This window comes from Glycine soja, chromosome 15 (assembly GCF_004193775.1).
Source record: "Glycine soja cultivar W05 chromosome 15, ASM419377v2, whole genome shotgun sequence".
Lineage (NCBI taxonomy): Eukaryota > Viridiplantae > Streptophyta > Magnoliopsida > Fabales > Fabaceae > Glycine > Glycine soja.
Window position 1 is genome coordinate 3,684,529 of NC_041016.1, and position 24,729 is coordinate 3,709,257.

Genomic DNA, 24,729 nt, shown 5'->3' on the forward strand with positions numbered 1-24,729 from the left:
AGCAGACAAGATCATTACACAACACAACACACTGTGTCTGAGTGTGTGATGGTTGAGGTGTCTCCATTTCAGGTTGTTCACTCTAGCCATATATAATTGGTACAAATACAAGGAGGGGCAGTATATTTATTTACATACATGCATATATACTAGTGGAAATTTATTTATGCTAAATATCTGAAACTTTACTAATTAAATGTGTTTGACGACCAAAAAACTCTTTGAAAAAGAATCTAGCTACGTGATATTCGATATATGAGGAATCCTGAAACTTTGCTTGATTAAATTTTTATGGTGGCACATGGCAGGGTAGTTGTCGGCTTGAGAATGGATAAAAGCATATCTGACAAGGATCAGGGAGCTCTTGTAGAAGGTTTTGATTTTTGTTTGCCAGAGGTTTTGATTCATGGGTGGTTCTTCTGAGTTTGAGACAGAGTTGTACTTTGGACAGATATATAAAATACTGATCTTCACTCCTTCCTTCCAAGGTCAGTTAAGTCATTCCTGTTAAATTTAATGTGGTGTATCATTGTTATGCATTACATATAAGGATTCATCACATCAATCAATAATTGATTCTTTTATTGGATTATTGAGCTAACCCAGTTGGCATTTCTGGTTGAATATTGGTTTACTCATTTTGTGCAAATAGGAAATGCAAGTGGGTTTATTTAAATTCTACATTATCCTTTTCTTTAAGGAGAAGATTGGATTTTTTTTACTTCTGATTTAGTGTTTCTGGACTGGATCTGATTATATTTAATTTTTTCTCTATCAGTTGAACTCCAAGTGGTTTATTCATATACGATTGTAACACAAACTTAATACATACATGTTTTTAGTTTCTAACCAACATTCATGTATGGTTTGTCTTTTCTTTTCTTTCACTTGATTCATATTTATTATGAAATTGATGAATGAAAGAATTTAGACTCTTTTTTTTTTTCATTTTTGTTTAGTAATTTTACTCTTCTGATACCATATACAGAAAAAATCCATGGGTTTAAGGGCTTTCATTGATGCAGTGATAGTAAATGGGTTAACCGGATATTCGTTCTAATTTACAAATAAACATCATCTACAGATGTAATGCGTTGAAGATAGGAAAGTTTATAGATTGTACATTGTTATATGCTGTTGATAATGATATGCTGGATGCGTGGGATTTTAAATGTAGCATTCATTTATATCATCAAGCTAGTTGTTGTAATTGTGGTGAGGGGCTTAAGTAGTAGTTTTTATAAGTTAACAGATTAAAATTTTAGTGCCACCAATGTATAAAAAGAAGAAAGAAAAAGAAAAAGCTAGTTGCTCTAATCAAGAAGGTGACATGATAAATATATGCTTGCCTACTTTCGACGAAATCAATTCACCTTGAACCTTTTTTGCTGTAGAACTAGAATCTAGTTGTGAGAAACCTTGATATTGAGATTTCGGTTAGGAGTCCAGAAATTTCTTGAGTACTTGTTACTATAATTAGGGTGGGGTTTAAATTCAATAAAACTGTGAGCAGAGCAAGCTCTGTCATTCCACCTGAGATGAAGTATATATGAAAAATCTATAATCCATAAAGAAGAAACAAAGAAAACATTATACAATGTTATGTAATTGAGATTCTCTGAAGTTTTTATTCAAACTGCATGAAATCTTAGCCACAGAAAACGTTTCATTTTATATGAAAATGAAAATTATAAATATAATGCAACAAATATAAAGCATTAGATGTACAACTGTACCATCTTGCAGCTATTTTAAAACTCTAGAGGATCAGAATCTAAAGATATGAGAGAATAGAAGACCCAGATTATGTAAGATTTCTCTCGCTGATAAAAGCATTTCCCTCTATTATCTTAAAGCGATTTTCTGTAAAGGCTGTTGAAAAGAAAACTCAGATTTTGTAATTAGCATGTGAAACTTTACTTTTCTACTAATTGAAACAAATTCATACTTCATGATCCTCTTCTTTAATTTACCAGACAGAATTTTCAAGTCTGTACTGTACAGGCACATCACTAGCCTCACAAACTTCCTCTTGGAAGTCCATGTTTTCCTTGATTTCATTTGAATATGAAATTAACAATTTGTACTAGAGGAGAAGTTTTTTTTGGTAATTTGTAGGAAGACTTCAGAAAGCATTTTCAGTAAAAGGAAAGCTACTTAATTCTCCCTTTTAACAAGTCCTCTTACTACAACTTTTTCTTCCCTAGCGTTGAGATTCACTATGATGTTTGCGTATGCCCCAGAGTTCATCATTGGCAATAACGTTGTAAGGCTGGTGAAAGGGGAGATGGATTTCCTTATCACAGAACTGAGTGACATGTTTAACCTTTAAATAAAAAAGTGATCTAGATCAGAGAAAGGCTGCAGTTCATGGAAGATAGTGGAAGGTAAAATTCATGCAAACTCATTCTCTGCAGCATTCAATTTCTTGTATTCTGTATTTAATAATCTTTTGAGTGTTACTTTACTGTAAGCTTGTACTATGATTTTACTGTTTGTTGTAAATTGTAGGTTTGATGAGAAGTCCTTTTCAAATGGGGATGTCTACATAGGTATGATCAAGGGCATAGTGCCTCATGACAAGGGAAAGTACACATGGTCAGATGGAACGGTATATGAGGGCGATTGGGAAGGCGAGAAAATGACAGGAAAGGGACTGATTGTGTGGTCATCAGGAGCACAATATGAGGGTGAAATCTCTGGAGGTTACCTACATGGTTATGGAACACTTACAACATCTGCTGGGTGCATTTATAGAGGAGGATGGAGGATGAATGCTCAGCATGGGATTGGACGGAAGCAGTATTCCAATTCTGATGTTTTTGAGGGTTTATGGAAAGAAGGAGTTCCTGAAGGGAGTGGCAGGTATACTTGGAATAATGGAAATATGTATGTTGGGAATTGGAAAAACGGGAAAATATATGGTCGAGGGGTTATGAAGTGGGTTAATGGTGATACTTTTGATGGTTTATGGTTAAATGGGCTTATGCATGGAACAGGAGTTTATAGATTTGGAGATGGGGGCCTTTATATTGGGACATGGAATAAAGGCTTAAAGGATGGAAAAGGAGTATTCTATCCTGCAGGTAGTAAACATCCATCCTTAAAAAAGTTGCATAGCCCTCGTGATAGTGATCATAACGGTTTCTTGTTGAATGTAGAAAAACAAGAGGCTCCAAAAGCCAGAGTTAAGCGTAGCCTTTCTGAAAACATGCCGGTCATTAGTAGATTCAAAAGTTTCCGTCAAATATCTCACAGGACTTCATCATTGAAAATAAATTTGATCCGTAGTGATTCTGCTCAAGATTGTGTATGTCATGATTCTTCTCTTACATTATCCAATGCGTTGGATGGAGATCAATCTGAGGCATCGGGTGAAAGTACTTTGGTTTATGAAAGGGAATATGTACAAGGAGTTCTAATTATGGAGAGAATTTGTGAGTGCTCTGAGTCATCACGTGAAAAGAAACAGCAAAATAAGTTTAGTGTGAAGCAAGTAAAGAAGAGTTCATGTTTGGACATTTTTGAAGGCCGGCGAAGCTATTATCTTAAGCTTAATTTGCAGCTTGGCATCAGGTAAAATAATTTACTAAATGTTTACAGTGACCCCTTCTAAATTATTTTTGGAAAAATTGATAGTTATGTTAACATTAATAGTTGTCGATATTACCATACTTTCAAGTACCTTATTGTTTTGGAATCATGGCCACTGCTGCAGTTTGTAGAAAGTTACTTGGCTCATGATTTAGACGGATCAAAGTCTCAGCTGAGAAAAGTTCAATGATACCTACCTACTTGCTGTTTGATTCATAAATTAAATATAAAGGAATACTTGCTGTTTGTTGTTCACAGTTCTGTTTGATATTTAGGGATGGATAGAAGATGTAAGTAGGTTAAAGTACAGGCATTCATAAAGATAATACAGCTAACTGATTGTCTGTTTTCACAGTTGTTTCGGTCATTATATTGAAAAACTTACTGCTAACTGAAGAAATGTTGGCATCCTCTTCTCTGTAAACCAGTATTTGTGTTATAGAAATATTTCTATTTGTTGAGATCTCTGATGAGGTTGGAAAAAAAATCACTCCAGGAAAGTTTAAATTTAGTTTGTGATATGGCTCAAGTATTTTAGCACACGTATTATAGTATGCATATATTCACGTCATATTTTGAATGCTAATGTGGTCTATAGAAGCTAAACTAACATAAGGATTGTGTCTTGTTGTGTTTGGCATTGTGTGCCATATGGTGTTTTGGGTTGAATTAATTTAGATAAATCCTCAGGTATACCGTTGGCAAAATTACACCAGTGCCTGCACGCGAAGTTCGATCATCTGATTTTGGGGATCGAGCAAGAATAAGGATGTACTTCCCAAGGGCTGGTTCAAAGCTTACTCCTCCGCATAGTTCAATAAACTTCTACTGGAAAGATTATTGCCCTATGGTCTTCAGGTATTTATTAACTTAATGTATACCATGCTTTTATAACTAAGAAATTTAGAGAAAAATACTTTTAAGTAACCATGGTGATACAGAATGTCAACAAGTTATGCTGGATAATGAGTTATGATTATAGTGGCATCCATGTTGTGCCAAAATAGGAAAACCTAGCCAGGATGATGCTTAGAAGCAGAGGGCTTTTTCTGATCCATGCATTAGTAGAATCCAACTTTAAAGGTCTCATGCACGTGACTAATTCATGCCCCCTCCAGTAATGCACATGCAGCTTTGCAGATACCTTGGTCTTTTCTTCTTTCTTTGCATAATTAGTAATTACACAACCATATATTTCCAGGAATTTGAGAGAGATGTTCAAGTTAGATGCTGCAGAGTACATGATGTCCATTTGTGGAGATAGTGGTCTAAGGGACTTGTCTTCTCCCGGAAAAAGTGGCAGCATTTTCTATCTTTCTAAAGATGATAGATTTGTGATAAAGACTGTGAATAAATCTGAACTAAAGGTTTGTAGTCCCTTCATTATTATACTTATGAACATGGATTAGTTTCTAAAACACATTAAAAGCTTTCCCTCTTGCCTTTTACATGTATTGGTCTTGTTAGTAATTAGTATCAGCCAGCTTCGATTGATTAAAGTTTTGTACCTATTAAAAAATAATAACAAAGAAGGATGTCACACATTGTTATATACATATGCTTCTTTTCTTGTAGGTTCTGCTCAGTATGCTTCCTAAATATTACCGTCATGTAGGAGATCATGAAAATACTCTTATAACAAAATTCTTCGGGCTCCATCGGATAACATTAAGAGGTGGAAAAAAGGTATCACCTGTTATGTTTCTTGAGCTTCTTTCTCTTTTCTTTCAAATTGAAATGAATATATATTTCCTTATTTTGTTTACCAGGTGCGTTTTGTGGTCATGGGGAATGTGTTTTGCACAGAACTACAAATCCACCGCCGATATGATCTGAAAGGGTCTAAACAAGGAAGATATACAAACAATGATAAAATCAATTGCAACACAACATTGAAAGATCTTGATCTAAAATATGAGTTTCACATGGATAAAAAATTGCGAGAATCCCTACTCAAGTAAGTTGCTCCTAACCCTAAACCACTTACATTAGTGACAAGCATGCAATGCTTTAGTTTGTATAATTGGTGAATATTTGTTGATAAATTTCATGGGTATTACTTCAATGTTCTTCTAGATTGAATTATCCATATATTGCCTCATAGCATAGCATGGTTTATGTTAATTTGTTCTTTCCTATTGGAAATTCATAACCAAGTTATTCTTAAGTGTTTTTATCTAAGGAATCTACTAAGCAATACTAGTAAATCTTTAGCCTTAGTGAATCAATAATACTGGTCACAATATTGTAAGATTGAACTATTAGTATTACAATTCAGAATTTATCATGCTCCTTCATTGTTCATCAGTTAGAGTCCACAAATATCTAGAATATGATGTCACTAATGTAACATATAGGGATTTCATTTGTCTGGTTGATAGAAGTATTTCTGAAGTAACATAATCTTCTAGTCACTTCATATGTTTCAAATTGTAACCAGTCAAAGAAAACAGAAGTTTGTGTAAGATTGGCAAACTTCTCTGTGTGATTAAAAGAGGTGATGCATTAGAATTTAGCATGGAAAAATTATCCAAAGGTGCCACTTTTTTCAGTGAACTCTATTTAATTTGTCAGTGGAGAATCTATTGCATGGTGAAATTTCCAATTCATATTGAATAATTACTAATTAATTCTACCTTATATGGATATCAATAACTAGTTCACGTCTCTCAAAATCAAATACTAACATGGATCTTGGCATGTGTTGGTACTGAGTTGTTATTACTTAGCTTGGGTGTAATGGTGTATGTGCTGTAAAAAATGTATCATGGCAAATTGACAATTGCATTCAACATCCCATTAACTGCATAGTTGGTAAATTGACCTTCTAATCATAACCAGAAATTGATTTTCTGGTGAAGGCAAATTTCCCTAGATTGCAAGTTCTTGGAGTCTCAGCATATAATTGATTACAGCCTTCTGTTGGGATTACATTTCCGAGCTCCAGAGAATATGAAGGCCTTCGTGGAACATCATGAATCAGTGCAGCGTCAGGAGAGTTTACCTTCTGGAGATGGTAAATACCTCCACTGATGCAAGTTGTTTAAAATATGATATGCAATTTTTTATGAATTAAAGAGCGAGCTATATTTTGGTATAAATCTTGGTAAATTGACATCTTACACGCATAAACTTTTTATTTAGTTATAATTCTATAGAATGTAAATATGACATTGAGATTGTCTGGAATATTCTGCAATGTACAAAAATGTTGTTCTAATGCCAAATCAGTATAAGATTAGGCATGGACATTAACTTGAGACTTATATTTTAAATATTGTTTTTTTCATGAATTAAATAAGACACCTAGCATCCCACACAATTGTTTACACAACAGCAGTTATAACCTTTATTTCTCAACTTATCCCCCTCTGTGGTATAGGTGGACTCAAATCACTAGAAAAGAATTGACCAACTGAACTTTCTATTGCCTTCCTAATTGTGAACTTAGTTGTCTATCGAATAAAGGTTGTTTCTTTTTGTTGAATGCCCTGTTTGGAAAGGAAACCAAAACAATTGTGTTTATTGATTGTGCATGTACTTTGTATTTGCAGCCACCTCTTGCCTGAGTACGTGATCATTAATTGAGAATTTATTTATGTGAAGGACCAATTATCTCTTAAAAAGTTAAAGATCGGAGAAGGTCTAGGAATGGTTTTATATCTCTTAAAAATGTTTGAAATAAAGGTTGGTTTCAAACAATATATTGATTACTCCAGCCTCATTCAATCCATTCGTATTAGAATTCCTTGCTTTCAACCTTTGATTTTACATCAGTGCAGATGCACTTTATTAGATCTTGCACTCCATATCTTTTGTTTTCTCTAGTGTTGACTAAGATGTGAATAAAAGGTTTAGGATACCCCCAGCAGCATAAAATTGACCTTAATATGCTCTTTATCATTTGTGGAGCATATTAAAGAAATTACACAATGAAAAGAAGGAATAACTACTTCTCCATGTTCCCGAATATTATTTATCAATGAATTAATGACTATTGAGGTGCTTGTCTATGTGCTAAGCATCTTTAGTGTGCATTTTTTTTCTTACCTTGTCTGATATCTCTGCTCGATCGTGAGTACTCACTTATAGGTAATCTTGTATCTTTTACTGTATAAAGCTCACTATAAATTGATTCTCATTCTTTTATTTCTACATTTGGACCTCAGTTTCTTTCTTTTTTTAATAGATGTCTCACTATTAAGTATTTTTCATCTTGCTTTGCTTCCACTATGTACTCAAAGAAGGGCAGCTCTTGATTCTTCCTAAAGGCTTGCTGTTAGTTTCCCATGAACCGAGTATAGTCAACACGGCTCCTGGACCCCACATTAGAGGGAACACATTGAGAGCATACTCCATGGGTGATAATGAAGTTGATCTTCTACTTCCCGGTATTGCAAGGTTAGTTTCTATGATTCTGTCAAACCGGTTTCTCTTGTGCAGAAGTGAATAGACTTACATATTATGGTTGTTTCTATTTCAAGGGAATCTTAAACCTGCCCCTTTACATGGATTTTCTTCCATCATAGTATGTAATTCAGATCCTCATATTTAATATGCTATACTTCCCAAGTACTAGAACTAAAAAAATTACTTACGTATATTCCAGCTAATTAACGAGAGGTAATAGTATCAATAACAAATGTTATGACCACCAACATGGTGTGACATGGTTGACAGATAGCCTTGTCACTCAACTCAAGCATGTGGTTAGGAATTTGATCCCTAGGTTTGTTTGTATAAAAAAAAAAATCTATTGGGAGAGATTGGTCCCTTAGGTGAACCTCAATATCTTAAGTCGAGAATACCCTTGGGTTAAACCAAAAAAGAAATGCTATGACATCCACGAGCTTAATTCAGGACAAGTTGGACATGCATGCCATAGGCTAGCTGTTTGTCATTTTGTTTTGGATTTTAGTCATATGTGTGACCGTGTAAGTGCTCGTTACTATTTTGTCACTCAGGTTGCGGGTGCAGCTTGGAGTAAACATGCCAGCTCAAGCTACTCGCAGGCTTCAGGAGGATAAGGATAAGGTGGAGGCAAAAGAAGTAGAGCTTTTTGAGGTATATGATGTTGTCCTCTACATGGGCGTAATTGATATATTGCAGAACTATAATCTGAGAAAGAAAATTGAGCATGCATACAAATCGCTGCAATTTGACCCTATGACAATATCAGTAGTTGAACCCAAGATTTATGATGAACGTTTCATCAAATTTTTAGAGGAAAAAGTTTTCCCCAAGACCCCCTGATTTTATTTTTCTCCCGTACGTCACTTCTTGGCTTAATCCTTCTATGTAATTATTTGTTTCAAATCAAAGGAAGATTGTTTTTTTTACACCCTCAGTCTCATCCCATGCACTACATAGTTTCTTTCCACATAATTCTCCCATAATTCCAACCAGGGGAAACACAGGCATGACACATTTTTATTGTGTTATTACACAAAAAATTAATCTACTACAATAATTTCTAATTACAATCCCTGAATTCTTTTTAATGAATGACACACTCAAGATAAAAAAAAAATCAAACTGGATAACATAACTAAAAATAAAAATAATTAATTGTCATAGGAAAACTACAATAATCTTGACTTTGAAAAAAATATTCTCCCTCCCCCTTTTTTCACAAGTTCTCGTTGGCAATGACAGTTTTCAGAGCTACAAATTTCATGAAAAGAGTGTGACTTCATAATCAGACTATTCATATATTGATCGATTGTTATTTACTTGTTTCTTCTCGGCATATTGACATCTTATTTAACATTTATTTTTAGACTTTTAGTCTATATATGCTTAGTTTTTTTTTTCTTTTTTGGACAAGGGAACCAAATTTGGTTCAAAATTTTGAGCACATCCATCTTAGAATGAATTGAGAAAGGATAGAAACACACTCAAATACACACTCGTGAGAGATTTACTAGATATGACGTGAGACTCAATTTTTTTTATAATTTTTAATATATTTTAATTAATAAATAAAATGTGTATTAATAAGAGTAAGTTAGAAAATGTATTCCTAGTAATTCTCTACAAGAATTTATTTATCTTATAACATTAACATGTGTAAATGTTTTAAAGAGCTTATGAGAATAACATATGATATGTTGATTAATTGTTTTCAACTTGTTTTAATAAGCTTTATATGATAACTTATATTTAAAAGTAACTTATATCTTATTATAAGTGTTTCTATGATAAACACTTATTTAATAAATGTTTAATTAAGTTGTTTACTCAAATGCCAGTTTAGTATATTTACACAAGAGAATCTGTAAAAGGAATGCATATCACCAATGAATATTAAACAATTTCTCAAACTGCTTCTAAATTTTGTATAACAGTATTCTTAGTTTTTTTTTTCCTAAGACCATCGATGTTTGGATACTACATTGAGCATTTAATTAATTTAGATTAAATCGGGTAGGAATTTTAGTAGTGATTTGAGTTAATATAATGAAAATGGGAAGTATTAAAACTCTGCGTTGTTACATTTAAGATGCAAAATCAAGAATTCCCACTTAAAGAAGCTTGTGACTAGGATTTTTCGCAATCTAAAATTAAAATGGTAAGGTGCAGTTAATATAAAAAATAATTTTAAATTAAACGCATTTTCTATTTGTGTGCATGTGATATTATTTCAGTGGAAGAAGGGGCCCAAACCATTTAGCATGTGATATATGTGTCTGTTCTGTAGCAAACTCCATAAAATCATATGATCGATATAATTCAAATTTACGTAAAAGTTCACAAAATTGATCTAAATATGAATTTTAATTTTTAACACATTTTTTTTCTTTGTAATTCTCTTTATTTTTCCATTATAGCATCATTTATCTCATCTCACACATTTTCTCACTTTCTTTTTTATTCCTCTCTTGTCTCTACTAATTTCACACCCACCGTAGAGCTGAGAACAAACATTATTCTTAAATATGTAGTACCCCTTTCTGCAAAGCTCGTTACCAATAATATATAAACTATCGAATACATATGAAACGCATCTCGATGCAGAATTCAAAATTAGTAATAAAGGCACCGAAAGAAATTAAATCATACAACCATTTGAATAAGAAAACTTGCAAATGAAACGCTTTCTGGACTAGTTTTATATACTTACAGCCCAACCGTAATATAATATTGGCAATCCAAGGAGCAATCTCGGGGTTTAGGGAGACCCAACATTAAGAGATAGATTATTTATATAATGTTTCTTATAATAAAATATTTTCTATTTGTCTCATCTCATTAATTATTTTATCTCACATTTTTCTTTTTATTCTTAGTTTTTCTTTATTGTAAAATAAGTTTTGTAAATTTATTGAATAAGTATTATTTCTCATATGGTATCCTGAACTTACTATGAAGGAAGTTAGTTTGGAAAACAAAATGACATATTTTTTCCTTTAAAATACAACTCTTTAATTATAACACTAAAGTGTATTTAAATTAACGTTAACAAAATTGAGTTTATAGTTTATCATTGACCAACATATGAAATTTATGATGTATTAGGATGAAGGCTAATCAAATTAATTTTGATTAAAATTAAAATCAAATTAATTTTGTTTAAAATTAAATTTAAAATGATGTAATTTATATGTAGATATTTTTATTATAAAAGGAAGTTAGTTAGTAAAAATGTAATTTTTTTTAATTGGACGTAAAAGTTATTTAAAGTTAGTTCAAAATTGTAAATCAAAAATCAATTCCGTGATACTAAATATGGAAAGATTTACCTAATTAAAATCACATTAATTATGATTCAAGAGAATTTAATGTGAAACCAAACCCTGCATTTGATGAATTCGTGTCAATAATTGGGTGAAATGATTTGATAGCATTCGGCAATTCTATGAAACTAGAACTTCTTTTGAAAGATTGTAGTGATCTATGTAATACTATCCTTCTCCAATTCTTTTTAAAAAAGAAAAGAAAAAGAAAGGCTAAGGCCACAATTGCATATATATTATTGTTTGTGCAAAAAGATCCAAACATTTGAATTTTTAGATTAGAAATGGCCTGAAAAAAAGAATCAGATACAGTAATTAATAAGAAATGATTACACAATTATCACGTGGTATGTCTCAGCTTCCTCTATTTATTGGAAGCACGAATAGGCATATGTATAGCTCAGGTAATCCGTACGTCAAAGCTAAAATAAAGTGAAACAAAAATGTAAAATGTGTATATATACTTCACTTCTTTGGTTTGAATTCTATAAACATTGAAAAAATTGGAAGACCATGGTGATAAATACATGCATTCATTTCGAAAAGAATCACATTCACAGTTTTCATCACCGTATAAGATTAAAAAAAAAAAAGCAAGAAGTAAATTGATCTTTCTTTTCTTTTCCACAACTTTTTCCACCTAAAAGGCCTGCTTTCTGAACCTGCATTCAGAGAGGAATAAAAAAGTACCTGCATCTTCTGCAAGGTAACAACATCCTTGTGATCGATGATGTACCTCGCGGCTCATGCTCATGGACTTGAAACAAAGAATTCCATGTGCAACATCACATTATGATATGATATTATTCCATTTTTAATGGTTAAATTTAACTTTCCAAACATATTAATTAATTTGGTTATTTTTGGGATGAGACACAAGTTCACACAAGACTCACTGTTTAAGTGAACTACAATGAATGTAAGTTTATAGCCGCTTTACTTATAATGTGATTTTATCTTACAAAATTATAACGAAATCCATAAAAAAGTAAAAGTGATTATTTGTTACTTAACTTTCATTATGAAAAATGAAAAATCGATTGATTTTTTCTAATCATGAATCTATTTTAAACACACGTTAGTCTAGTTTGAGATACTGATGAATGAATAATCTATCTTTATAGTCCAGGCATGCATGTTAATGGCGTAATTAATTGAAGGCTTGAAGTTCAGTCAATATAAGATGCTAATTAATTGGCAGAATATATGTTGGTCTGATGGTCTCACGTGATTAACTTAATTTTGTTGAAGGATGGATTAATTGGTCATTATGATCATTATGAAGGTTCAATATATATTGTTGGTCATTATAGTCGAGATTTTCCTACGTAGTACATATCCCCCATATTCAAGCTTTGAAAGAGCAACGAAGCCAATAAAAGATTGGTAAACCACATAGGCAATAAGGCAAATAAATTTATATAAATTTTGGCTACCTAGGTTTTGGAGATAATAAGATCCATAATAAAAAAAATCAATATGTGAGACAGAAAAATAAAAAATAAAAAATTCAACAACAAACAAAAACTGAATCATGTTTAGGAAATTTGTATAAAGGTTTTAAAGTGTGGTTGTGATTCTTGACATTGTGGATAAATATGACCGATGATGTCACCACAAGATGCAATCGCCAACAAGGCTTGATATTGTGATTGAAATTGATGTTACTGACATTTTTTAAAATGTTGGTAGAAATAACAATTTTCCAAGCCCAACCACCACCACCACCACCCTCCCTCTTTTGCCTCTTATTGAAAGAAACAAGCAAGAAAAACGATGAGGGGATAATTAACCAACAAATGAAAGGAAATGTATATATTATGTCGCCCATTTTGTTATGTTTTAATTTAGATCCATTGATCTTAACTTCATGCATCTTCTCAGCACTTTTCTCTGGTCACAAACTAAAATAATACTACAAATTAATAATTATGAAAAGATGTATGTGAAGAAGTATTGTATAGAGAAAGGAAATATATGTTATTACCTGAAAAAAATGAAGCCAGCTACTTGGACTGAAACTTGACAGGAAGTAAAGATGGTTACGAATCTCAAACCCTAAAGATGCTACAGCTGGGAAACCTATATACTGACAAAATACAAAATTTCAAAGTTCCTTGGGTTTCTCAACGCATATTATTTAACTTAAAAAAAACTAATATCAATCACTCACTAATCATAATCCAAGAAAAATATAAAGATTTTGGAGCCTGATCCTTTTAGCACAAATCTCAAGTCTCAACCGTTAAATTAACTCACGAGAGAGGTGTTGAAAGAAATGAAGATATATAAGTATAATGGAGCCATAAGAAAGATGACAAACAAAGCACCAACTACAAGGTCAAAGGCATCTTGTTCAACAGAGTTTTTGACAAATGTTTCAAGTTTTGTCCCATGCAATGTCTGAATTTACAAACACAAACAAGAGGAATGTTAACTTCATCATTGACAAGTAGGCACTATCACAAGAGTCTTGTTTTGGCATCACCTTAATTAATTACCACCATAAGCCATCCATGGGAGAAGATCTCTAGAGAGAGAGAGAGAGATAAGGTTTACGGGAATGAAGCCTGGTCCGAGAAAGCCTCAAAATCCAACCTTTAAAGCTTTCTTTGTTTCAAGGGATCAAAGAGATCGAAACCCATAAATTAAAGCTTCAAAGATGAACAAAATTAAGACCATGCATAGTTACCTCGAGCCAAACAACATTCCCATCAACCCCAATCTCTCATTTCGAACCATATCTGAGAAAGATGAAAGAACAATATATAAAACCATGCATGTATAACTTTCGATCTGAACCAAATTTTCTTCTCTGCAAGGGAAGAAACCCTTGGTTCTCTCAGCACAAACCCGAGTTTGAGAGAGAGAGAGAGAGGAAAATGGATACAGAACGTAAGCTAAAGCAAGCAGTGATAGAGAAAGAGAAAGAGACAGCAAAAGCACAGGAGACTCTCACCCATATATATAAAACCTAACCTTTTTATTTTTATTTTTATAACCCAATTAATGTCTCTCTCTTCTAATTATTTTCATCACATAACATAACACATCCCCTGCATCCATAAGCCATAAGAAATGTGAAATCATCATATCATATTATATTTTTATACAAAACCTAACCCATCCATATGCATGCATCCAGTTGGCATCAGTGATATGCAGCGGGCGAAGGAAAGATTAACAATTAATTGTTGTTAATTAAGGAGGCGTGATTAAGGGCTCACGTTGCCTCTATTGGCTCGTGTGATCAACGCTCTCTTTCTTGACGGTCATCTCTCACTCTTTAATTAATTACTTTCGCATCTTTTATAAATATTCTGTGAGAATATACAGCCAAAGTTAATGTGAAAGAATACTAGAGATAAACTTTACTCCTTATATTTTCATGATTGTGTCATGACTACATGAGAAAATATTTATCAAATTACATCCCTACTTATTTAGGATCGCATAATACTATATCACCGAATCTCAGATATTTAAAATTTCGATCTTGTCATTAAAACTTGAGTGCCAGACTTTCTCTTTTCCCTTTTCAAAGTAATTTATGTATTCTATACCATAATTTCAAAAGGTATATATACATATTGTTATAGGTGTTTAATACATAAATGCAATTCTCTTAAAAAAATACATAAATGCAAAGTTTTTTTTTTGCCTGTTTTTAGAATTAAAATACATAAATGCAAAGTTTTTTTTTTTGGCCTGTTTTTAGAATTTTTAATTTGATGCGTGTACTATGTAATTATCTAAAAAAAACAATAAGCCTTACATGTTATAAAGAAGAGGAAAAGAGGAAAGGAAGAAAAAAATTAAAAAAAACAAAATACATTATACGTTGTAGGAGATCCAATTGTTGAATTCAACTAAAGGGACTGTATTATGCATTTCAAAGTACATGAATGTAGAAATTAAATTTATTTTGTGTACAATATGTTACAGTATAATTAATATAATTTTTATTACTGTATAATATTCATAAATTATATTAGCTTTACTCATGTATTCTTTCAAATCTTAAAAAAGATATGAATAGTGTTTATTTATTATTAATTAATAATTGTCTAAAAAGAACATGATTAATATTTGATATTGTTAATTATTATATGCCAAATAAAATATATTTCAAGGTGAAAATTATAAAATTCTAAAAATAATCAACTAAAGGGACTGTATATGATACATTTCAAAGTACATGAATGTAAGAAACTAATTTTATTTTGTGTGCAATATATCACAGTATAATATTCATAAATTTTATTAGCTATACTCATATATTCTTACAAATCTTAAAAAAATTGAATAATATTTATTTATTGTTAATTAATATTTTTCTAAAAAGAACATAATTAATATTTGATATTTTTAATTATTACATGCAAAATAAATTGTATTTTTAAAATATTCTAAAAGTAGTCATAGTTGAATTTGTTACTATATTTATATGAATATAGAAGCGAATAATACTATATTAGATTTCCCCGCTTTATAAAAAAATAAAATCACCGTTTTTTTTAGTAGAATATTTAATGTTTGATGCTTATATGCATAAAAAATCAAATACTATATGCATTCAAGATAAAAGTGTTCAATTATAATGTAAGATACAAAATGTGCATAAATTTAAAAGTTGAATGATAAAATGAGTGGAAAAAAAATTAAATGATAGAATGTGTGAAACAGTTGATTGATAAAATATGAAAAAATTTAAAAAATGATAGTAAAATATGTAACTTAATTTCCTTACCACAATGCCATATAAAAATTGGTTTATTTAGAAAAAAATAGCATATCAATATAATATTAATTATCACTTAATATTGTCATATCATCATGTAATGTCATATCATTAATACACATCAACATTCAATTAATTTTATTAGAATATCAACAAATGGAGTGAAAAAAAATATATACAATTTGATGACAATATACAAATAAAACAGTTGGATAATAAAATGTATAATTAAGTGTTTTAATAAAGATAACATTATATATATATATGTAAAATAACCAATTTTAATTGTGTGACATATAGTGAAGATTCATTAAGTGATAACCTAATGCTCCATTAGTTTGTCACAATATCAACATTTTGTTAGTTTGTCACAATAGTATTATACAAACAAAAGAGAGAAAAAAGTGATAAATTTAAATTTGAAATATAATGTACAATAAGATGAAATGACCATAGACATAAAAGATAATATTATATAAATTGTTATGTGTGTATCACATTTCTTTTTCTTCCACAACTAAACAAGAAAAATTGTATATTTTATTTTCTTTTGCTCGACTTAATTTTTCTTTTCCTATTTTTCTCTTGAAACAAAAAGCGTAGATGATAAACAAAAGGAATTGAGGAATAGTTTAAAAAAGTAATTTATGTTTTTATGATATGATAAAAAAAATTTAAATAGAGACTTTTTTATTTTTGTTCATTAAATTATCCACCTAGTATATAAAAAATTGATTAAAAAATAAGATAAATATTAATAACACACTAAAGAAGATCTGAGGATGGAAGTTTTAATGTAATAATGAGTCTCGTGTGAACTTTATCCAATAATATGATAATAAAATAAGTATTGAAAAAAAAATTAAAAATATAATACTACTGTTTTCTTTCTTTCATCGTATTCATCATCCAAATATAAAGCATCACAATCGGACTCATTATAAAATATCATTCTTAGTATAGATTTCTCCTAATAATTTATAAATTAAAGAAAATCCAATGTACTAATAATCTTAAATTTTCGAATAAAGAAGAGTATAATTAATTTGTGGGAAAATAAGATGAGTTCGAGACTAATCAATGTTCTTAGGATATTAATTAAGAAATTAAAAAAATTTATTATAAAAATCATAAAAGAAGTAAAAAAATTATAAATAACATAATTTTATACCTTTCAATAATTTTTTTTTGTTTATTAACAAATGTCTCAATGAAAATAATTAATAACTAATATCTGTAGGCATTGATTACATAATTAAAAAATATTTATTATATAAATCATAAAAAAACATAATTTTTCATCTAATAAAAATATTTATTTAAGCAATACTAAACTTTTGAGGTTAGCATTTGTGGCGGTGATGTGAGGATAGGATAATAAATGTAGTAGATGAGGCAGAGCAATGGGACAAATGGAGTCAACGACATTGAAAGGACCGGACTGATCCACGTGAGACGACAGCATTGGGCAGCACGACCTTGAATTGAATGCATTGCAGCATTTGCATTGGGGGGGCGGGGCCCGGGGACCAAACCATATTCCACGTACATTGTCTCGTCACTTGGCGTCTTTCCATTGGTTTTACGAGTCTGGCTAAACTGGCCACGGCAATTATACGTTAATGATGATACATGTGGATGTGGGACACCATAACTTTTCTCCTCATTCTGACTACCACTCTTCACTCCTCAAACCAACACTTTCACCCAATTTCAATTTCTAACTAGATTTTCGGCCCCAGTTTAGATACCACAAAGATATTGGAAACAGAAGTTGTTTATTAAAAAGTTTTCATTAGGCTTTTACATTTTTAATATATTAAATATTTTTACAACAATATTTTAAGATTTTGTGTTAACAAAATTATTTGTTTACACTTTGTTTGGTTGTGAAAAAAAAGAGGAAAGAAACTGAACTAGATGAAAAAAGAAAATAAGAGAAATATATGATAAATAAAGTGAAAATAAAAGTTCTTTGGTCAAAGAGAAATAAAGTGAAGAAAAAAAACATTTGAATTGAGTTGTTTGATAAGAATGAAAATAAAAAATGATAAATTAATATTAAATAAAAATACATTATTATAAGCAATTATGTATGTGGATGTGGGTGGGTGTTTCATTTAGTTTTTTTTTATTGTTTCTGGTGCACCCAGCATTTAATTAAAATACCAAAACTGTCCCTGCATTTTTTTCGCATTTATGATGGATGTGTGTGAGGATGATCTGTAAATCGTACGGATCAAGTTGATCCGTAAGATTGATACGGATCAACTTGATCCGTAAGCCTTTTACGGAACAATACGGATCAACATGATCCGTAAAAGTCTTATGTTGATACGTAAGGTTTCTATGGATCAGCTTAAATGGCTTACGGATCAAGGGTATTTTCGTCATTTTACCTTAAGTGCTGGTGCACCTAGCAACACCCTTTTTTTTTTTTTTCCTTCATGGTTCCCGTTCCAAACGATGATGGCTTCAGGAATGTTGCTATCCCAATTAAGCTTACCCAAACAGGCCCGTCTGTTACTGTCCGTAATGCAATTTTCAATATCAAGCCCAATTAACTCAGGTATGACAAATTTGCCCTAGTCTTTCTCTCATCTTAGGCCCAGGTCTCTCCTCTCAATCTCACAACATCGGAAAAAAAAGATGAATGGAGAATTATGTGGCAATGATAAACAATGAAATCCAATGCAAACTGAAAACGGTAACAACGCTGTCACATTATAGTTGAGGAGGCTGTGTATAATTTCCTGATTTTCCTCAAATTACAGACACAAATAGGGAATTAAGCCCAAACACACTTTAGACTAAATAAATAGACACAGGTTGCCCAAGCCAATGGTCATTTGGATCCAAAAGCAAATGACAATTTTGGTCGGGATTTGTTTTTACCCAACAACTTTATTTGGTTTAGACGTTCTTGCTCCTCCTCCTGTTTCTTTTTTCGCATGGCTTCTTCCTTCTGTCTTTGCATCTCTTCCAGCTCTTTATATCGTTCTTCCTCCCTTCTTTGCTGCTCTAAAGCTTCCCTTCTCTGAGCTTCTTCAACCTTCCTCCGGTTCTCCTCAAGCATCCTTTCAAGATCTTCTTTCTCTTTACGGGCTTGCTCCTGCAGATCAACATAAACACAATCACAAGGCTTACCAATGGTTTCCGGCATAGTCCAATGAAAATAAGAAAACATGAAAGCTAGAAGTTCACTGCAGAACCAGCAACTGGAAGAAGAAATACATAATAGTCTGACTAAAACTAGCTCCTTTTCGTTTTGTCGTTAAATGGAAATCAAACAAGGTAAAAACAAATTGACGATTCTGGCAGAATATCAAAAGAATTAAAATATTAAACCACACCCTAAAATGGCACTTATCTTGGTCTTGTTCTGTAGAGAACGTAAGACAAATTAATAAGCAACCCATCGCGATATTCATATGCTTGTCACAACAAAAAAGAATGAGTTGGAGGATGAAGTGATTTAAAACAAATACCTCCTTCTGTTTAGCCTCAATAAGGGCAGCTTCTTTTTCTTTTTCAAGTTGAGCTGCAACTTCATCATTAAGTCTCTTCCGTCCCTCTTCCAACCGCCTTTCAATCTCCACCTGAACCTCCTCAGATTTCAAGCTTTCTTCAACTCTCTTACGTATTGCTTCTTCAACTCTCTTTGCAGTCTCTTCTTCTATTAATTTCAACTCTGCTTCTAGTTGACGCCTGTGAAAACATACAAATTGTTAAGCAAGAAAAATGGCCTCTTGAACCGGGGGGAAATGCCACATAAGTGGATGTTTTTCATAGTAGGCAGATAACATATAAACTGGACAATAGACATGAGACATGTCTTCTGCATTTTTTTCTCCCTTTTTTCTGTTTACCCTTTCCTAAACTACTTGATAGAAAACCACAATCAACGGCAAACTAACCTCCATGATGACAATGGCACTAATAAATGGTTATGCTTTTAAGGCATACCTCTATTGAATCCTGATCCAAACAAATGAGTTTCAAAACTGGTGAACAGTAGATAAATGAGGCAGCCAATTTGATCATCAAACATAACAAGTCCAATTATAGCAGTACCTTTCTTCAGACAAGCCTGTGAAGAAGAAATTCAAGTAACATGCTGCAGTTTTAAAACTAGTCATGGAAAACCTAAAATTTTTTACACTAAACATCTTTGACATGTTAGTTTTGAAGAAGCGTCAAGTTATTTTGTTAGTTACGTGCCAGAAGAATCAAAACAATTAAATCAATCCATATGTTCATCCTATTAAAAATAATATTTATTGTGTAGAGCAAGAGATTTAAACTAATAAATGTCAGGTCAAAATTATAACTGAAATACAACAAGGGATGGACTTTGCATCTAAAGAATCAGCCTAACAAAAATTTGAAGGCAATCTAGTTCATAAACCTGATGACTAGACCCCCTTGGAGGTGAGTCAGGATCAGGTCAATCTTTTCTGAGAGTGTGTGCTATAAAAACCAAGTCCATAACCATGTATCCTCCTACTTCCCTGCAAGGCTCCAATCCACCCCACCAAATGGGAACAAAAAAGTAAAACTTAAAAAAAGTATTTACCAAAATAAACAACAATGAGTCAAGTGATTGTTAAACTATCATATTTATGCACAAAATAACCACTTCAAGTGTTTTTTTTTCTTTTATGGAAAATATTTTTAACAGTTTTTCTTATTCTCCCAAAAAAAGAAGAAAAATCTTCTTCTCGACTCAACTATTCATATTATCATATGCCTCAAAGGAGATATTAGTCAGTTGAAGAAAGAAAGCATAAAGCATTAGGACATCCAGTTGAATCAGAAGTGAGCCAAACATGCCAGTATAATGAATACTAGGACATCCAGTCAGTTAATTGATGCATCAAAAGTAAAGACAGAGAAAGGAGGGTTCATAAGATTGAAATTGTAGTATATGTGAGTAAATATTCTAACCCTCAAGCCCTCAACCAATAAGCAGCATAGAAGTGGCAACATGCCAAAAATGGACCAATGATGTAAAAACTTTTATGGACTAATAAACAGAATAACTTAGTAATTTGACACTGAAAGTGATAAAAGAAATGCATAAATCAAACAATATAGCTATGCAACATGAAAATAAGCATTACATAAACCAATAGATATCAGAACATTATTAAAACTGTCTTGTAATATATCTAACATGTTCTATGCAACATGAAATTAATCATAATATAAACCAATAGACATCAGAACATTATTAAAACACTGGTATATACAGTATACCTATATTTGAAATAGACATATGTAGATGGGACATTTGAGACTAGAACTTTTTCACCAAAAAATTAGAAAAAAGAATTACAAAATTTTACCAATATAACCTTCCTTCCCTAATTTTCCAGGCAGTCTGTGTCTTAAAGATAATATGCACCTTTTTCATATGGGAGATATGCCCATTAATAGCACCAGTGTTCCAAAGTTCTAGCAATACATTATAAGTTACGCATAAAAGCCAGAAGTTCTCATCATAAACCAGAAGAACCTATCCATGATTTCCATCTTAAAGCATAACTCAAGGAAAAGCAAAGAAAAGTTAGAGTTAAAGAAAAAAATTATAACCATTTAATCTACCTTTTCTTCTCTTCTTCTTTCTTTTGTTTTTCAGTGGCACTTTTGTGCTCTACTGACACAAGACTTGGACTGGAAGATTTACGAGTAGGAGACAATGAGGAACTCCTACTTCTATGTCTTCTGTATCGTTTAGCAGATGGAGATCGGCTTCTACCACGTCTTGGAGTTGTAGAAGGACTTCTGTGACCTCTTGGTGAAATAGAACGACTTTTTCGCCTGTATGATGACAAATGATCATAAGCAATGAACCTCAGCAACTAAACAGCTATCTTTAGAGAATATAAATGCTTCCCACCATCTAGCACACTAAATACAAAAACATGTACAGTTACCTCAGAAATTGCTAAGATTAACCATTGTGTGCTCCATCTTTTATCACATGAAGAAGCAAATGTCACAATCGAGCAATGAAAAAACACCCTATCAGCACCCACCACCTGTTCATATCCCTCACTTCCCATGTTATGGGAAGAAACTGATCTTTTTTATTGTTACAAATAGCATATATCCTATCTTGTTCTCTAAATTATGCTCTATATGTGTTATTTTGATGAGTTTCTGCCTCCACATATAAGTAGGAAATCCCACAAAAGAAAGAAACTCAATACAAAGTCTTACAAAGTCAGCAACACCATCACCAGATACTAATGGCAAGGTCATCAAATACTTGAAAATCATCAATATCAATCATCCAGCAAAAACAGTATGTATCCCGTTGATTGGCTCAAGGAGCTCAACAGAAGAAGACAAATGGCATAATAAAAGAAATCTAACTGTCCATTCTTGTTCACTTGAGCATATACAAAAGAGAAGGTGAATCATAAGCAAATATCAAGTAGATATTGAATTTAAATAACAAGCATTATCAACCATGGGATTCAACTTTGACCTACGTGCTTTGGTCATTAAAATACCATAGCTCTGTAATCCTGGAAATGCCATGTTCATTTCTTCAAACAAAAAAATAGTCAGTTCTTGAAAAATACACGACCAAGGAAAATCATTTTATTTTTAAATTGACATTTAAATACAGCATTAACATAATGGATAGGAGGGAAAAGGAAGCCAAAACACATTGTTTTATACATTATTATTCTCAAGTCAATAACATAACCCTCACCATGATCTCAAGTTCAAGTCTAATTCAGATTTCCAATTTTGTAGATATCAAATATTATAACTGTTTAATGTCCTCGGTATGTCCAACGAGTACAGTTTACAATTACATTATAAAAAAGAACAGCAACAAAATATAGATAAATAAAATGTTTAAGTTACATAGCAAATAATTTACAAAATATATCAAACAAATAAACATATAAACGGGGTCACCTGCTGTAAGAGTAGGACGAATAAGGAGATCTGCTTCTGTCTCTTCTGCTCCTCCTGCTATACCTGTGTCCCACAGGAGATGGTGAATGCCTCCGCCTATAGGGAGGCGATCGGGATCGTGACAAGTCTCGAGGCATTTCCCAATACCCGATCCCCAATAAACTTCAGATATAGTTTTTTTTTTTTTTTTCACTGGAGATGATTGGAAAAAAGGAAGGGGCAATAATTTGTTTCCCTGCAAGGAACATATCAATATAAATCGACCAGTTAAGATAAGAATTACTTAAAAGTGCATCACACTGATTATGAAGTTATTAAATGATCATCAAAACAAAAATGAGTGATGAAATTTGAAATGCATAAAAATAAAAGCCACAGAGGCTACCGCTCCATGGGTCACTCGTATACCAACTCAATTCTTAAAGCGGCATGAATTTAAAATTAAAAAAAAAAAAAAAAAACTAAGAACAAGGTTTCACCTAAAAAAATCAGGGGAAAGCTCAAAATCAGTATTCAGGGAACGAGATGTCGGGCTATTAAGTAGAATATTTGCGAGTTATCAAAACAGAAACACGGAGGAATTGCGATGTGATAATGAGAGTAAATTGAAACTCTGCAAAGTGGAAACCCTAACACGATGGAGGAAGACAACGGCGATAGAAGACGGAAGGTGGACCAAAATACTTTTTTCTATTTTCTATTTTCCATTTTTTCTTTTTTTTTCCAACTCTAAACGCGACATTCGTTCTACCAAAAAGACCCAAAAAATAGTTTTCGGCTTAAAAAAAAAGGGGGGGCCGTTGTATTGTAGTCTTTGGGTTCTATTAGATTATCGAATTATGAGCCCAACACCAATACATAAAAACATATTTCTTTTATTATTTTTTTTAGAAAGAAGAGAAATAAAGTAAAAATATAGATGTTAAGTTTAATAGAAATAGAAAAAGAATAAAATAAATCATTGTGAATTGATTTTTGCAACAAGCAATCGGTTATAATGTGTGAAAATCAGTTGTTTATGAAAATTGTTCATCACTTAAAATATAGAAGGTCTATGTTAGCATTAAATATTTTTTTTATTGGACAAAAATATCAGACTTCCTTTATTTAGAAATATATAAATTAAAGGTTAATTTTGTAATTCTGTTCTTTTAAAAAAATATCAAATAACCCAAAAATCCATTCATTTGACCTCTCCCACATTTTCATCGCCACACCATGATTTCGTTACTATCTCCATCAACGAGACCTACAAGTGACAAATCTTAACCAAAGACTCCACCGACAACAATTCTACGGTGTTCGAAGCCCCACCGATCTCCTCTTTATTGATGGTGACTTTTTCTAAGCAATTATTTTTGATAGCATAAAATTGAAGTTTTGTTTTGCACCTTTTACTAATTAATACTACCGTAATTATAAAAAACTTGAGATTGAGGATTAATTTGGAATCTTAAAAATACAATCCTTGACTTATGTACTGGTTCGTGGAAAAACCCAGCTATCCCTACGCAAGAACAAAGACGTTGGAAGGAGAAAAAATACTTTTGGTTTATTTGTTTATTTAAAAATACAATTACATATCTGTCCTTTAAGTTTTACATTTCTAAATAAAGGATGAGTGATATATTTGTTCAATAAAAAAGATGTTGAAGACTAACATGACCTTTTATTTTTTATGACAATTTTAAATTATTAATAAACGTGGAAAAAATCATT

At 31.8% G+C, this 24,729-nt stretch overlaps 2 protein-coding genes and 1 long non-coding RNA gene across 10 annotated transcripts; 1 reads left to right on the forward strand and 2 right to left on the reverse strand.

Moving 5' to 3' along the window:
* Positions 1 to 8,935, forward strand: LOC114388191 (phosphatidylinositol 4-phosphate 5-kinase 7-like). 5 transcript variants are annotated; one of them, XM_028348533.1, is made up of 11 exons: positions 1 to 72; positions 309 to 488; positions 2,244 to 2,387; positions 2,512 to 3,576; positions 4,285 to 4,452; positions 4,796 to 4,961; positions 5,170 to 5,280; positions 5,364 to 5,551; positions 6,456 to 6,610; positions 7,839 to 7,995; positions 8,559 to 8,935. In XM_028348533.1, exons 3-11 carry the CDS (start codon positions 2,371 to 2,373, stop codon positions 8,845 to 8,847), a joined length of 2,316 nt encoding a protein of 771 aa, XP_028204334.1. In that variant the 5' UTR covers positions 1 to 72; positions 309 to 488; positions 2,244 to 2,370; the 3' UTR covers positions 8,848 to 8,935. The 5 variants fall into 5 exon arrangements, with proteins under 5 accessions (XP_028204334.1, XP_028204336.1, XP_028204335.1 ...); XM_028348535.1 differs by lacking the exon at positions 1 to 72 and adding an exon at positions 1,747 to 1,808 and having other exon boundaries at positions 126 to 488; positions 2,208 to 2,387; XM_028348534.1 differs by lacking the exon at positions 1 to 72 and adding an exon at positions 1,747 to 1,808 and having other exon boundaries at positions 126 to 488.
* A 3,918-nt stretch (positions 8,936 to 12,853) lies between these two features.
* Positions 12,854 to 14,366, reverse strand: LOC114387316. The gene is made up of 2 exons (XR_003661292.1): positions 13,819 to 14,366; positions 12,854 to 13,733 (listed from the first exon to the last, which is right to left on the reverse strand). It is a non-coding gene; the product is annotated as an uncharacterized LOC114387316 (long non-coding RNA).
* A 4,371-nt stretch (positions 14,367 to 18,737) lies between these two features.
* On the reverse strand, positions 18,738 to 23,771 carry LOC114388655 (uncharacterized protein At1g10890-like). Of its 4 annotated transcripts, none has more exons than XR_003661516.1 (5): positions 23,490 to 23,770; positions 22,011 to 23,245; positions 21,679 to 21,894; positions 19,560 to 19,779; positions 18,738 to 19,183 (listed from the first exon to the last, which is right to left on the reverse strand). XR_003661516.1 is itself a non-coding variant. In XM_028349259.1 (5 exons), the coding sequence occupies exons 2-5, from the start codon at positions 23,145 to 23,147 to the stop codon at positions 18,917 to 18,919; spliced, it is 840 nt and encodes a 279-aa protein (XP_028205060.1). In that variant the 5' UTR covers positions 23,148 to 23,245; positions 23,490 to 23,750; the 3' UTR covers positions 18,738 to 18,916. The 4 variants fall into 4 exon arrangements, 1 of the variants encoding a protein (XP_028205060.1); XR_003661515.1 differs by having other exon boundaries at positions 19,560 to 20,161; XM_028349259.1 differs by having other exon boundaries at positions 23,011 to 23,245; positions 23,490 to 23,750.
* Positions 23,772 to 24,729: the final 958 nt, after the last annotated feature.

Bases quoted from the DNA above. Each gene is read 5' to 3' on its own strand.
- LOC114388191 (XM_028348533.1), top strand. The intron at 4,453-4,795 runs GTATTTATTAAC...ATATATTTCCAG, and splicing joins TATTGCCCTATGGTCTTCAG to GAATTTGAGAGAGATGTTCA. The intron at 5,281-5,363 runs GTATCACCTGTT...TTTGTTTACCAG, and splicing joins CATTAAGAGGTGGAAAAAAG to GTGCGTTTTGTGGTCATGGG.
- LOC114388655 (XM_028349259.1), bottom strand. From the start codon at position 23,147: ATGCCTCGAGACTTGTCACGATCCCGATCGCCTCCCTATAGGCGGAGG. The intron at 21,895-23,010 runs GTGACCCCGTTT...GTCATCATACAG, and splicing joins TCGTCCTACTCTTACAGCAG to GCGAAAAAGTCGTTCTATTT. The intron at 19,780-21,678 runs GTAGATTAAATG...ATGTTTTCACAG, and splicing joins AAAGAAGAAGAGAAGAAAAG to GCGTCAACTAGAAGCAGAGT.